The 16749-nt window shown below is 41.0% G+C and overlaps 1 protein-coding gene across 1 annotated transcript in view; it reads right to left on the reverse strand.

Annotated features, from left to right (window-relative positions):
• Positions 1 to 13859, reverse strand: part of LOC106612970 (CXADR-like membrane protein) — a 91638-nt gene extending 77779 nt beyond the window's left edge. Inside the window, exon 1 of the mRNA XM_014214724.3 lies at positions 13326 to 13859. Within this exon, the coding sequence (XP_014070199.1) occupies positions 13326 to 13386 (61 nt within the window). The 5' untranslated portion in view covers positions 13387 to 13859. The remainder of the gene's footprint in view (positions 1 to 13325) is intronic.
• Positions 13860 to 16749: the final 2890 nt, after the last annotated feature.

Below are 16749 nucleotides of genomic sequence, written 5' to 3' on the forward strand. Positions count from 1 at the left end.
ACTATAAGACCATGTACTGTTTCACATCACATCGCCAATCATGGATAACGTGATTCTATGAAGCCACTAGCTGGACAACGCTTCAATATGGCCTGGCCCTGCTGGTGATCTGAAGAGATGAGCAAGAGTCACATTGACAAGGGAGGGCCACAGGAGAAGGAAGGATGGGAGAGGGGATGGAGGGGGAGTGAATCCCACCAGACAGCCTGCTTGTGCCTTCTGTTTGCAGCCAGGGGGGAAGAGACACTTGGTGATTGCTGAGACTGCAGATGACTTCTCGGCCCTACACCCAGCCCAGTGCTCCAACACGGCAGGATAGACTTAATTGCCTCATTAGCAAAGGGGCTAGTGACGAGTCGGCTCTTCCACATTGTTCAATGTCAAGAGTGCATCCAAGAGGAAAGGTTCATAGAGTAAATAGCATCTTCTCCTCTACATAGAGCAAATGTTGTTTTTTTTAATTGGGTCCAGTAACCAAGGAGATGAGGCATGTCCTTATTCTCTCCTCACAAACAAAGGATAGACCATCCATTTAATAATATCTTCTTATTCTATACTCTAACCCCATGCCATTTTTTTTGTCATGTATAACATAGCATACAGTTGATGGTACAGTACTTCCCATCGCTGTACTTTTTGAGCTTGGACTGCTCTAGAATACACAGTCATCATTGCCAACTTTAATTATTTTAAGAGCTTGATTTTGCAAACGTTGCTTTTCCTCCTCCACAACAACTCTGGACCTCAGACTGCAAATCATGCCGAATGTTAACACTTCAGATTTCCCTTTCTGAAATGACACAGACAATAAAGTGATGTGTACTGTTAAAAACCTCACATTGAATATCAAGAAGACAAGCCGTGCCCGTCATGTTCTATTTGCTCCCAACTGAACCTTTGCTCCGAAAACGTAACAAATATTTGAAAAGGAACATCTCATTCACAAGCAAACTGTTCAGCACCAGCATGGAATACATTGAAATGTGACAGTTTTGACAAAAACACAAAACCATGACAAGCATTTTAAACACAGTCCTAAGCCGTGTCTTCTCTGGTGGCGTAGTGAACTACAGTTAGCCTGTCAGGCTGCATGAGGACCAAGGTAAAGAATCCAGGAGAGACACAGGAGAGGCAGAAGATGACTAAACAATGGAGTGAAAATGGTAGCATCTGCAGGAAATGTAACTAGGAGCTTAGATCATCCGCGAACAGGGAAGTAGATGGCATTCATTTGCCACTCCCAAGGGTACTGGAAGCCTCCTCATACACAGGAGCACAACCGTACCATGAGCCTCACAGTCCCAGGGCAGGAGTAGTGTGTGTTTTAGAGAGAGAGAGAGAGAGAGAGAGAGAGAGAGAGAGAGAGAGAGAGAGAGAGAGAGAGAGAATATGTATATTTCAGGCATGCAGAATAACAACCCCACACTACACTTTTATCAGAGCACAGGGGTGGTGCTTCTGCCGCCTCAGTCAGGGGAAAACACAATGTGCCCACTTTGGAAAGGCAATATAAAAAGCCTTGTACGTTAAAAATCTAATGCTCGTGTGTGTTTGGGTTGTATATTACATCGCGATTGCTGCACGGCACTCTGCGACTTGGTGGATAACATCAAACCATAGAGCTACACATCTGCATGGGCAGTATAGCGGAAAGGCTCCATTTCATCATCAAGTCAAGTCTAATGACTCGTAAAAACAAAGGTGATGATGCCATCTGTTCTGGAACAGTTTCACAGGAAGGGGAGAATTTGTTTTTATTTTTCAGCAATCTACTGTACACTCACCATGGTCTAAGCCAGGGGTGTCAAACATACATAAAACAACACCTCTTTAATTATTTTTTGGGGGTGGGGGGGTCATTTTAAAGTATGTTAAATACACTTTAAAATGAATAAAAACAAATTGAAACTGTGTAGTAATCAGTTGTGTAAAGTACTTAAGAAAAATACTTAAGTCGTTTTTTGGGATATCTGTACTTTACTTTACTACTCTACTTTTTGACAACTTATACTTTTACTTCACTACATTCCTCAAGAAAAGTATGTACTTTTTACTCCATACATTTTCCCTGACACCCAAAAGTACTTGTTGCATTTTGAATGCTTAGCAGGACAGGAACATTGTCTAAATCACACACTTATCAAGAGAACATCCCTGGTCATCCCTACTGCCTCTGATCTGGCAGACTCACTAAACGTACATGCTTAATGTGTAATGATGTCTGAGTGTTGAAGTGTACCCCTGGCTATCTGTAAATAATATAAAACAAGAAAATGGTGCCATCTGGTTTGCTTAATATAAAGAATTTGAAATGACTATACTTTTACTTTTGATACTTAAGTGTATTTTAGCAAATACATTTACTTTTGATAGTTAAGTATATTTAAAACCAAATAGTTTTAGACTTTTACTCAAGTAGTATTTTACTGGGTGACTCACTTTTACTTGAGTCATTTTCTATTAAGGTATCTTTACTTTTACTCAAGTTTGACAATTGGGTACTTTTTCCACCACTGGTAGTAATGATAATGGATCTACATTCATACAGTTTCTTGATTGTGTCCAGGTCGCTAATAATCACTAAAATGAAAGCTAGACAGTCAGGGAGCATCAAATATTTCAAAAACAATGGATAGAGGAGTATTTTTCAAAAATAATTTACAGAGAGGAAATATAACCAATTTTAAGTGCGGCCCTCCGGATCTCGTTGAAGACCGAATGCAGCCCCCGGGGCAAAATGAGTTTGACACCCCTGGTCTAAGCACCTAAATGTGACTTAATCTCCTAAGCAAACATGAACTTCTTCCATTGAGTGCATCTCGCCTCTTAGCGTTTAAAGGTTGAGCCACCGTTAGTGTGACACACTGCAGGCTAGTGTAATCAGCAGCATTAAACACTTAATTGCAGGAAGCCTAGCATTTGATCAGCGATATCCAGTTTACAATGTTTTTGCTGTGGTATGAACAGCCAAATAAATGCCTGGCATTGTGTCTCGATAATTAAACCATCCATCATGATGCCTCTAGTACAAGATAATAGCAAGCCACTACAGTGGGACCTAAATATTGCATTCTACAGTTACTAGCACTGAATAGCAATAAAAGATCTGCAGTCGTGATGACCAATGCATTTATCCTAAGTAAAGAAAATATCAGCGTCAGTTTACAGTACATGTTTATCATATTAAGCTTTTTCATGATTGCAACATATCTGAATTACAGGACGTTATGTAATGGTCAATTATTGACAGATATAAAACCAAAGTGTTGAACCACAAACAAGCTTCGGATTTTAAAACCCCTCAAAATCAAATAGGGAAGACAGATGGTCCTCAAGCTGTTGTTGCTACCTGCAGGTTAACCATTCCTTCTTCCTACTTTTAAATGCACTAATCAATGGCCACCAAATTCCCCCTGCAAACACCATCCATCTTTGGATCTTTTCCGGATGGAGTGGTGATGACAATGGGGGTGAAGATGAATGCAAGAAGAAAAAGAGGCCTCTGCTGATTACTGGCACTAACGCTTGGGGGAGAGCAGCAAGAGGGAAATGGAGTGAGACAATGGAGCACGCGGGTTCAGAACACCTAATGGAGTGGCCTGCTAGCAGAGCTAATAGACTATTTCAAATTGAAAGGAACAGCGGGCGTCTAAATAGTCAGACGTGGAACATTTCCCCCGTTCTCTCAGTTGGCTCTCATTCCACAAAGAGAGAGAGACAAAAAAAACAAGTGTTGTCATTGCCTTGTGAAACATGCTTTTGCATCATTGGTTGATAAAAAAATAAAAATCGGAATTCAATTTCAATAATTAATTTACTGCTTAATGTCATTTGAGGGAGAAGAAGTCAACCCTTAGTGAATTAGCTTTGCTGTCCTGGTGCGAGGGAAGCATGTTCAGAGATTCTCCTGCTTGACTGTGTGAAGAATCATGTCTTTGGGCTTCATAGATCATAGAGCAGGGTTTCCCAACTGGCGGCCCGAGGCAAAAGGTTTTATTTGCCCCCCCAAGTGTTCGTAGCAACAAAAAAAAGAAAGAAAACATCTGGGGTTATTTTTCTTGCATTTTCAATGTTGGACATAAAAAACTGTCAAACACCAGGAAATCAGCTCCAATGGATTTTAATTGGGGAAATCTGTTCCCAAGTATTTCCACCAGTGGAGGCTGCTGAGGGTAGAACGGCTCATAATATTGGCCGGAATGGAGCAAATGGAATGGCAACAAACACCTAGAAATCATGTGTTTGATGTATTTGATAACATTCCTCTAATTTTGCTCCACTCTTTATCATGAGCCCGTTCTCCCCAATTAAGGTTCCACTGACCTGTGATTTCCACGCATAATAGAGAGACGTGATCATATACACATGTAAGCAAGGTTTGAAATTATTATGTTTTTGTGAAATATTATATCTGTTTGGGCTTCTTGCAGTCAATTTGCGGTCTACGAATTATTCTAATCAGGTGGCGATTTTAGCATGTAAATCTTGGTGGGGCAAACAAACAAAACATTTTTAGGGATGCATGCCAGCAAAGCCACTGCACAACACAACACAACACAACACGACACAACACTAAACAATACATTAATTGCACTATAACGGTGACAAACGGTGCCCACAAACTGTTAGGGCCTTCATAAAGATGTCCCAAAAGCAGTCCCAACACCTTACCACTGCTACATCTGGCTATATTCGAAGCCTTGTCTGGAAGCAAAATAGTTCATTCAGCCTCATTTACTTCCTTTTAAAAAAACATAGCTGATATGGCTGACTTGCTTAAACAAATGTGGATTCTACTGACAATTGAGATGTACAAACTATGGCATAAGGGGACGACAAGATGATAAGAGGCAATCCGTAATTTCGATTAAGACATTAATGAGCGAGCTAGGACGGACGTAGTCAATATAACTATTTGTTCAGCAATTTTGAAATGTACAGCGACATAATTCAGAACATGGGCCGTTCTTACAGTGTTCTCCCTGTACACCCAGTCCGAACCATAGGATAAATAAAGGGGGCATATAAGCAAACAATGAACGCTCTTACAATATTCGATGATTACATTTCTCTAAAACAGGTTATAGGCTACATGTGTATCACAAAGTCAGAACAGTAGGGGAAAATAGACCAAATGATTAGCGTGAGGCACCTAATAGCTTACTACACAACATACACTTCGTATCACATTCTTACAGTAGCTACAGTTTACATATCTCCCTGGCATTTTACATAATTTATGCAGCAGCGTACAAGACATTTTTGGACTCACCTTGTTGTGCTGTGTTCACTTGAACAGGAAGGTGGCGCGGCAGTCCTTCGTGGGCAAATTCTGTCATCAAACGTTGCCATCAAAGTCTGGCATTCTCTGGATTGATGGTGCTTTCAAGACAACTGGGAACTTGGAAAAAACAAGGTCGAATCATGATGACATCAGTGATCTTCAGGTTGTAGCTCTAGAAAGAGGCCCGAGTTCCCAACTTACGATTCCGAGTTGGATGATCGTTCAAAACGTATTTTCCCAGTAGGAGCTTGTTTTTTCCCGAGTTCCCAGGTGTCTTGAACTCATTGAAGTCAGATTTCCCAGTTCCAAGTTAACAGTTGATTTAAACATGGCAGAAATCATGCTGGGTTGGCAGCATGGCCAATGTTGAATGTTTATCATTTTAAGATTGGAAAAGAGACCCTCAAACCCAGAATTGGGACCACACACCAACTCCACTGAATAGCAGTCTAGTGATTGCTTTGCAGTTAGTCACTGACTCTTTCCAAACCACTCATTGTTGAACTTGTGATTTCCAACTTGTTGTGTAATGTTTATGTCCAATGGCCGATGAGCACCGATATGTTTCATCTATAATTTCTCTTCATTATTTCTCTTCATATGACAATAATTAAAAAGGATTTGCCAGTAGATTGTCGACTTGATTCATGATGATGACCGCTAGCTAAGATTTTGAAAGTATGATCAAAGCTACTGTAGATATAAGGTGATTTGATGTAATTTTATCTGGATGGATGGGCACTTCTAATGTAACTCTATGGCACACCCAAGGGGCTTGAATTTTTTTAGCTCTACCCTTAGATTTGGCAGTGGCGTAGTGTCCCCATGAGTGAAAGAACACTGAGCCAATCATGGCGCAACTAGAGAATATTACCAAACCCTAAGCTCCGTATTTTCCACTGGCTGCCCCACCACCATAAAAAGCACTGAGCTAGGCTGAAACACCTGCATTTTGGAGCTGCCTTACTCAAGAAAGCAAAAAAAGACCATGTTTGTATGCAGTTTTATTAACTCAATTATTCTTATTTTTACATTGTTTGCAAACTGATATGTGACATGTATTATTGCCAGAATAACACGCAAAACAGGCAACCCCTCACAAAAATAAAAACTATATATATATATATATATTTTTTTTTTAGCTAAATATGTGGGGCTGAATGACGGGTCGCCACTGATTGTAAAAATGTTCAGCCCCCTCCGACCATCCGCTCAAGAATAAATTGGCCCGCGGCTGAATGTAGTTGATGATCACTGTCACAGAGTGCTTTATAGTGAGAACCTATTCCTCTGAGAGCAATATTCCCAAGTTATTCACAACTTCAGTCATATCATGCCTTTTGAATATCAAAGCCTCTATTTGGACATAATAATTAATTAGTCCCTCCAGGATTCTGCGATTCTGTGATTGCAATTTTTTGGGGAAAAATCAACAATTCCTTGCATTTTATGCGAGGGCATGCACATTTGACCAATCACATAAAACAGTCAAATCACAATTCATAATCTCAGACTTGCAATGTCAACACTTCAGCTCTAGCTAATAGGTGGTCCAGATGACAGTGGGCTAGAGCGTTTGACACAGAGGAAACGCTCACTACAGCCTCTGAGAAAAATAAGGTTTGGCCAATTTCAGCCATGGAACTAACGTACAGAATGACAATTCCATTCTTTTCAACGGAGGAAAATCGCATATAAAATACATTGTAAGGTACTTGTCATTCTTCTCGTGTCACTGATGTAAGCAGTATGCTAAGCTGCTTGAAATTGAAAGACACCTTTGTGACAGGGATTTTTTGGGGGGTTGAAACTATTTATTTTCCTGTACCAATAACGGATCCCTCAGCTTCCCTGAAAACAGATATACCTGGTTTCCAAAGAGCGAACACAGATCAAAAGCATGTTTTGCTATGAGTAGACAAGCGTGCCAGCCTTATTCTGGGCTGCCAGTTTTCAGTTAGGTAGAGCATGCTTGAGAAAAGCAAAACAGAGCTGTGAGCTTGGAATGATAGCATCCCAACAATGAATGATAATGATAATGGATGTATTTTAAATGGTATTCAGAAGATGTGTTGATTTTGATAAGTCTCTATTCACTTGGCAGTAGCTATCCATTGAACGATGTGGTTGAAGTCCAACAGTGTCAATCATTGATGTGCAACAATATCATACCAGGGGATCTGAAAAACCATGATCAGTCAATGGGAAATATCATTATACCTTTGGGTAAAGTATTTATTTTTAGGGCAATATTGGTAGAAATGTCACAAATAGGGAGTTTCCGGACCCCCGTAAGACATCATAGTAAAATGGAGGGATGTATTCCAAAAGGAAATAGCAAAATGGCATTATACTGGGAAAGATGGGTTCATCTCTGGACATCGGAGGGTTGTCGTTAAGATCAGAATGAATGGTGGATTGGTCGCTTTGGGTGAAAATCTGGCACTTGCAGAAAGAGTAAATTAGGACCATGCCCTTTGTAGTTCAGTGCAAAAAACATCAGCATTTGTCTTGTCATTTGTTCACCCTCAGATCTCTGCGTCCTTATAAAACAATCAAAGAGACCCTCATCAAACTGTTTATGTTCACTAGTGGCAAAGCTTTCCTGAAAAGAAGAAATAATTGTCTCCGCTCTATTGACTTTCATGGTTATTTACCCCAACAAATAATGCAGAAATCCTCACTTTTGCTCGTAAATGACCATGGTGGCAGAGATTAAAGAAATCCATAGGATACTCTGTTGTTTGAACCCCATTTATGAACCTAAAATGGAAGGTCTGCAATGCTTGATTGATATCATAGAAAGAAGAGCTTGGTGTACCAGAATGAACGTAGCCTACTGTACTATACATGTGGCATTGAGTTAACGTGAATCTGAGCCTCTCCAGAGCATCTGTCAAATGTTAGCCGTACAGGGAAATAGGCAGTTCCTGTTCATGTGTTCCAAAATAATCTGGAAGTAATTTTGTCAGTGAAGGTTGAAAAGCGGCTGAGATTTATAGATCAGAAAACAACACAAACCCAGTTCTGTCCAGATGTTTGTGGCCCACGTCAATGCTACACAATATTTCAAGCAAAGACATACTGTATTTTGAGACAGACCTCTTGAAAAGACATTGATCAATGGGGAAATTGATGTCCAATGTCAATGTAGTGTATTGATGCAAATAAGATGGTGACAGACAGAAGGGGGTAAGGAAGTATATATATAGAAAAGAGAGAGGAAATCTTTCATACTAAAATATAAATTTTCATCTCGCCATAATGACCTTCACTTGTACCGAGGATGTCTTTGGCTGTTAAAAATACACACAGTGAAAATATTCCACAGAGAGAGCAAGAACAGGTATAAAACAGGCACTATTACACCTAAAATCGCTCTCATTCAGAACACAGAACTCGAGCCTGGATTCAATCAGATCTAGCGCTAAACAGCGTTATCCAGCATTGGCTGGATCCACATACAGTGCATTCGGAAAGTATTTAGACCACTTGACATTTTCCACATTTTGTTACATTACAGCCTTATTCTAAAATGGATTACATCGTTTTTCCCCGTAATCAATCTACACACAATAACAGGTTTTTAGAAATTTTAGCAAATGTATTTAAAATAAAACACTTAAATATCACATTTACAAAAGTGTTCAGACCATTTACTCAGTACTTTGTTGAAGCACCTTTGGCAGTGATTACAGCCTCGAGTCTTCTTGGGTATGACACTACAAGCTTGGCACACCTGAATTTTAAGAGATTTTACCATTCTTCCCTGCAGATCCTCTCAAGCTTTGTCAGGTTGGAAGGAGAGCGTATCTGCACAGAATCTTTCAGGTCTCTCCAGAGATGTTCGATCGGGTTGAAGTCCGGGCTCTGGCTGGGCCACTCTAAGACATTCAGAGACTTGTGCCGAAACCACTCCTGCGTTGTCTTGGCTGTCTGCTTAGAGTCCTGTTGGAAGGGGAACCGTCACCCCAGTCTGAGGTCCTGAGCGCTCTGGAGCAGGTTTTCATCAAGGATCTCTCTGTACTTTTTTCCATTCATCTTTCCCTCGATCCTGACTAGTCTCCCAGTCCGTGTCGCTGAAAAACATCCCCACAGCATGATGCTGCCACCACCATGCTTCACCGTAGCGATGGTGCCAGGTTTCCTCCAGATGTGACGCATGGCATTCAGGCCAAAGAAATCAATCTTGGTTTTATTAGACCAGAGAATCTTGTTTCTCATGGTCTGAGAGTCCTTTAGGTGCCTTTTGGCAAACTCCAAGTTGGCTGTCATTGCCTTTTACTGAGGAGTGGCTTCCGTCTGGCCACTCCACTATAAAGGCCTGATTGGTGGAGTGCTGCAGAGATAGTTGTCCTTCTGGAAGGTTCTCCCATCTCCACAGAGGAACTCTGGAGCTCTGTGAGAGTGACCATTGGGTTCTTGGTCACCTCCCTGACCAAGGCTCTTCTCCCCCGATTGCTCAGTTTTGCCGGGCGGCCAGCTCTAGGAAAAGTTTGGTGATTCCAAACTTCTTTCATTTAAGAATGATGGAGGCCACTGTTTTCTTGGGGACCTTCGATGTTGCAGACATTTTTTGGTATCCTTTCCCAGATCTGTACCTTGACACAATCCTTTCTTGGAGCTCTATGGCCAATTCCTTCAACCTCATGGCTTGGTTTTTGCTCTAGCATGCACTGTCAACTGTGGGACCTTATATAGACAGGTGTGTACCTTTCCAAATCATGTCCAATCAATATAATTTATCACAGGTGTACTCCAATCAAGTTGTAGAAACATCTCAAGGACGATCAATGGAAACAGGATGCACTTGAGCTCAATTTCAAGTCTCATAGCAAAGGGTCTGAATACTTATGTAAATAAGGTATTTCTGTTTTTATTTGTAATAAATGTGCAAAAATGTCTAAAAACCTATTTTTGCTTAGTCATTATGGGGTATTGTGTGTAGATTGATGAGGAAATTGTTTTATTGAATCCATTTTTGAATAAGGCTGTAAAGTAACAAAATATGGAAAAAGTTAAGGGGTCTGAATACTTTCCGAAGGCACTGTTCCTGATGTTTTGATGGTGTTGGAGGTGTAACTGAGGTATGAGCTGACACATTGGGGAACAGCTGCTCGTGTGTCACAAACCACTCCCTTCCTTATTATCCCTACTGCGTTAGAAGTTCAAAACGGCGCTAAAAAGTGTAGGCTCTATTGATGATAGAAATAATGACTTGTAAAAAATCTCAAACCATTGATGTTAGTTAGACTAATGCATGTTTTCATGTTCATTTGGATATGGGGATTTAGTCTAATTCGAGTGTTTGAACTTGCAAAGCGGCTGCATGAACTTCTAACGCGGCTGCATGGGAATTGTGGGATTATAGACAGCTCTAACGCAGTTCCACCTCTGACACTGCCAAAACAACTGCTATGCTGATGTTGGCCAAAGCGGATCTGATTGAATCGGACCCTAGGCTTGCTCTGCACAGAAAAACATTCCTAAAAGCACTTCAATCAATGAAACAAAGTTCTTTCAGCAGAAAAACAGGAAAAGTGTATTAGCCATCTAAAGGCCATAGGAATCAAGTAAGACATAACATTCTCTAGCAGGAAAAACTGCTAGAAAAGCGAATCAGTGTTTGTTAGTGATATGGGTGTATAGTTCTAGTAGTGACAGTTAGACCTTTGTGCTCGAACATCGTCTCATTAGGGTGCTCATTACATGTGTGCTCACATCTTCTAAAAGGTTATTCCATCCTGTGTGTATCTCTGCAATCTAGAGCTTGAAATATTTGGAGTGTTTACGTGAATGCAGTCTCCGCTAATGCGGGAACATTGCTTTCAATTTCAATCACGCTGTACTTATGTGATACAGATTGAATACAGCCCCTAGTCTATGAATATGGACTAGGTATGCAATAACTAGACCTACAGTCTTAATGCTTTCTATGGTCATCAGATTTTTTTTTAAATGGCTGTGTGTTTGTATGAGTGTGAGATAGGGGGGCTGGTATGTGTGGAATTGTGATTCAGGGCCAAACACATCGAGATGTCACTTCAAAACCTTTGGCTCCGGAGGCTCCTGTCATCTCCACATTTGAGAGATCCTTTGTCCACCCCTGGAGACACGCTAAATATAGAATGGGAACAGAAACCCGTTTTAAACCTAGTCACTCTTAGCATATGTCTCCATACATAACGGATCAGATGAACGATGATTATGCAACTTGAGGATGCAACTCAAATTCCCTCTGCCATTGTCAGAGCAGCATAGATGCAAGACTGCTAAATATCATAGTGGTCAAAGTGGATAAGCTCCATTTGAAATGAGGGTGTTTGCGGGTTGGAAATGGATAACTCCAACCGAAGGGCTACTCACTTTTTCCCATTACATTTCTGTCAAGTGAATTACAATTTGTTATTACTTCCTGGACAGTCATTTATCATGTTCCATTCAAAACCATATATTGCTGAGGGAAGGACAGGCAGGCAATCCATCATTAAGCTCCACTACTTTGGTTTGGTTACTCTGGTTCTACTTCCAGCTGTTTTACAGGCTTTATCATATCATTTGACCTTCTACTGCACCATTCATTTTGTGATGTAAGCCTTGATAAAGGCAGTTAAGGAATTCTGTGGTGTTTAATTGTGGTACTTATCTATAATGTGAACACTGGATACTACATCTCCCACAGATATTAAATTAAGGATGTCTCTGGACTTCCAAGGCCAAAGACAAATTAAAAGGAAATGAGCTCTATTAATTAGTATTGATCATTCCATAATAAAATAAGCTCTTCTCTCTTAGCTCAGCCTCTGGGTTGGTCTTAAATAAATACTGTTCATAACTATAAGGGAAATGTTCTTCAACCTGGTTTGCCATTATGAAAGACCGCACAGAGGGGTATGTCACCACTACATGTATGCCATCTGACTATCAATTCCAACCTACACATCATCACTACACTAATCTGCCAAATACAAATGAATAATACCAATTCCATCATAATCAACATCATCATCACCACCACCACCAAAACATCACCATCATCACTGCCATCATCATCATCATCACCACCATCACCAATATTCACCATCATCATCACCACCACCATCACATCAACTTCATCACCATCATCATCATCACCACCAGCTAACAAAATGAATAGCTGATAATACAGTTCACTAGAGCTTTGATTGCATGTCTAGACTGTCAACCCAGTTATCCCCAGCCTATTGGCTATGGAAAATGAACACAATGGCAACCCACATCACTTGTCTGCCTCACTCATGTTTGCTTTGCACAACTCTCGCCAGCTCTGACCCCGACACACGCGGGCACGCGATATCTAGCTTCCTCATCTCGCGGTCACGTCCCTCTCAGGGCACCAGCGAGCCACTCTCACCACCTCCCACGATCTATTAGAAATATCTATTTTTGCCAATCGGTGTCACAACACATTAGTTTGGGATTCGGATTATAGGTGGCGTGCCCTGTCTTTGTGCTTTCTGTTAAGAAGCAGTTGTGTTAAATCTGTCATTAACAGACAATGGACAATACAATACACTCACACTACAGTCTTTCTCCAGCACCAGTCAAGTGGAGGGATGCCTGAAGTGCAGCCTTTGTACAGTGATCATAAAACAGAAACATCTGCTTTCAATTCACATTGTAGGGGCTTTTTTTTCCGAAGTTAACTTTTTCTTCTTAACACACATTTTTCATTGAATTACTTATCACAATGAAGTCTCATCTCACTATTTATTTTACATTTTAAAATGGCTAATTTGTCAAACTGATCTAGGCTATTCATAAAGAACTTGAGATAAATATTATGAACAGCTTATGTTACATTATTTGTAGGCTAATTTCGATATAATTCTGGATAAAATTACGCAAGATGGAGCGCTGTCAGCTATGGTACATTTTTTGGTGAACAATAGCCTACATAACGGCTCGATATAAATCATAACCCCAATTACATCCTTTATCATGTTATTGATCATCTCCTATTAATAACTAAATATTTTCATATGAATGGGAACTCACTTACCCAGAAACAAAGAGCGAAATGTTGCAGACATCACCGCACCCGACACGACTGGAAATCCCATGCAACGAAGCTGGAAACAATGCGCTCAGACTGCCTTAAAATTCATGCGGGTGAACGAAGTGTACAATCACAATAAAGAAAGATTTCAGAAATAGGAGAGAGCAATTAAATATAATCTACAATGAGCAGGGATCCAAGGACATCATATATTGGAACACTCGAAATGTACATTATTCCCTTCACTAAGGAATGCAGCTCTTTCGTATCGTCAATTTCATCATTATCGGCCACGCGTCAAATCAAAGTTCCCTTCCTATCTGTGTCGTTCGGGACGCGTGCCTGTCTCAGGTTCCCTCTGTCTCCGTGGCTCTGAGCGTTCTCCTCTCCTTCCTATACCGCTGTCCGCTGCACTAGAAAGTGAGGGGAAGAATCCCGATAGGTGGATGTTGCTGCATGCTGGATGGAGACCTCTAGAGCTTGAAGCGCTCACATTGCCTCATCTGACCACAAAGGCATCTTGGGCTGGTCTGACTGTGGGGTAGGTTACCTGAGGCCCACTTCCTTAGCAGTGCATCAAAAGGGTAACAGTGTTCCCCCCTACAGATGTCTGAATGAAAATGTTTTTTATTTTATGTTCTTGCATTATTTTTACAATAGTGCATGCTGGATCTGGAAAAACAATGGACTCGTTTGGGAGACAGCACAGTGGAAATGTAACACATGGGAAAGATTGAAATGGGAAATAAATGACTGTAATTCCTTATTTTTTCTATATATAGCATATAAATTCAATATATATTTGCAATTTCAAACAATTGTAACAAATTTCACTACTCAACACATAGTTCTAGCATTTTTCTGTGGACACATCTATTGGCTTGTAGTAATAAGTGTCCATTATCCTGGAGTTATAGTGCACACACAGACAGGATTTATGTATCCATTCATGGGTTCCCTGGCTGTAGAATGTATGACTGTGCAACAGTGAGGTAAATAAACAAACAGAGAGAGGAGCAACATTTCCTATTAGGCATTGAGACAGATGAATCTCCTCTTCTGTCTCTGAACAATCTACTGAAATAGGGCTGGGGTCTGGGGTCTCCAGTGGCCACTGCTGCTTCTCTCTGAAGTGGCTCTTTGAGCACAAGACCCCCCATTCCTTTCCATCCCAATAACTAGATAGCTTGAAACAATGCCTCCTTCCCCTCCATCTACATCAAGCTAATGTGCCAGGAGGGATATGGAAGTGCTTCTATTTGTCTCACTCTACCCATGTGCTATAGAAAGTGCAGTTTTGTCAGAGAGCTCCTTCAAATGTTATACAAACTGATACGTTTTTTTGTATTCATAAATGTGTCCTATTTTGACATAATGTTATTGATAGACGTCGATCAATCTTATGGCGAACATGTCATTTATATAATTGTCTCATTGCGACTACTCAATTCATTGTCGAAGAGTAAGAGCATAACATGTAACTTTACTCTTCCAACACAGATTGTCAAACTATGATGGATGGAAGATTACCCTTGATGCTGCAATCCAAGGCATAACCATAGACAGGCTTGGTACTGTCAGCACAATTCCAGGAGAGAAGCAAAGCAATAGCATTGGGGGTGCAATGCCCAGCTTACTCAATGAGCAAATGTGATAACATGGCACAATCTCTGAGCAGTTGATCATGCGATCACCACTAAACTGATTGCAAACACATAGGTACCTGTACTGAATTGTCCCCAAAGGATAAGTTTGCCACAGCTACTGTAGGGGCGGCAGGTAGCCAAGTGAGTGTAGGGCCAGTAACTGAAAGGTTGCTGGTTCTAATCCTCGAGCCAACTAGGTGAAACATCTGTTAATGTGCCCTTAAGCAAGGCACTTAACCATAATTGCTCCTGAAAAGCTAAAAGACTAAAATGTAATGCAGTTAGATGAAATATTGTGAGGTAGATACTAATTATCACGCAGCAGGTCACCCATCATAAATGGGAAGCAGACCCTGCCATGGATGTGAACTTGGTGGCTTGGCCTTGGTGCATGATATAGCACCTTAATGCAGATGGCTGATATTTATACCACAGGCCCTGAAAAATCACTAGTGCGGAAACAGGTCCTTGTCAGCACCGATTGGTGAACTAGCATTACAATGTGGCACATTCTGTCCTGGTGTTCATTCCCCCAGAGCCAGTGTTGTATGAGGCATCACTGTTGGCATAATGATTCCATTTGTGGGAACAGACCCCCTTTAAAAATTATAATGGTGATGTGTTGGGACTCTTCTTTCACCGCATGAAAATGTAATCCTCCTATGTGCAAGGTTTTTTAAAGCTTCAGACACAACATGGCTTCCGTTTTAGTTCCGAGCACTCCTAACTTATGTAAGTGGATTTACAATTCAAATATAACAAGCAATGCGCTATGGCTCGGACGTCAGGAACGGACCTGGCAAGTGTTCCTGGTTGCTCTTACACCGTATTTCCGTGGTCGTGACATCACAGGAAGGTGTAAGCATTTTCTTGACGAGCTAACACACCACAGATGTACATGAGCTCTGCAGGAAGTTGAGCCTGTCTTTGAGTCCTGACTTCAGAGACCGCAGACAGGCTTTAAAGGATTCTTGAATAACAATATGGACTGAAAAATCTATTTTGTTGGGCTCTGTTTTTAGGCACCGCTGGGATCCTTCACCGTTAGTCTTTCACGGCTCACAGATCTTTTATAATTTAATGAGGGAGAGGGTGGCCCTGGGAGATTTATGGTCAGCATCTCAAGGCAGCATAGACCACTCGGCCTATTGATCCACATTGGATGTTTGTTTATAGGTCAGTAAAGCGCATTCCCTCCTGTGTAGTAGAACACAGCCAGGCACAGCCAGGCACAGCCAGTCCTGCTCATATCCACATTCAGGCAGCACTTTTTAATCCAATCAGATGAATGTATTATCTTCCCAAAGGTCCTTTGTTTCTGCCTCTCTCACCATAACGTCGTCATGGCAAGAGGAAAAGTGATTGTTCAGATGCATGTTTATTGATCTAAAATTACTGCTAGGGGTTAGTGAATGTTTGTCACTCTCTCTCTCTCTCTCTCTCTCTCTCTCTCTCTCTCTCTTTCTCTCTCTCTCTCTCTCTTTCTCTCTCTTGCTCTCTGTCTGTCATTTGCTATTCACATATTTTTGGGGGGGAGCAGTGCACACTCCTTGCATTTAAAGGACCAATGACTTCAAAAGCAGATGTTACTCTGAGTCTTCTTTTTGATTTCTTCATGAAGCTTTAATCGTGGAGAATCAGAGAGGGAGAGAGAAATCAGAAAATGTTTATCATGCACTGATTAAAGACAAGGGAAATGACAAAATCACAATCAAGAGCCAAATGTGGAACCAATGTTTTGTTTTGCATTTGTAAGCTGCTTGAATGGATCAAAAGGGGTC

This window comes from Salmo salar, chromosome 09 (assembly GCF_965601325.2).
Source record: "Salmo salar chromosome 09, fSalSal1, whole genome shotgun sequence".
Classification (NCBI taxonomy): Eukaryota; Metazoa; Chordata; class Actinopteri; order Salmoniformes; family Salmonidae; genus Salmo; species Salmo salar.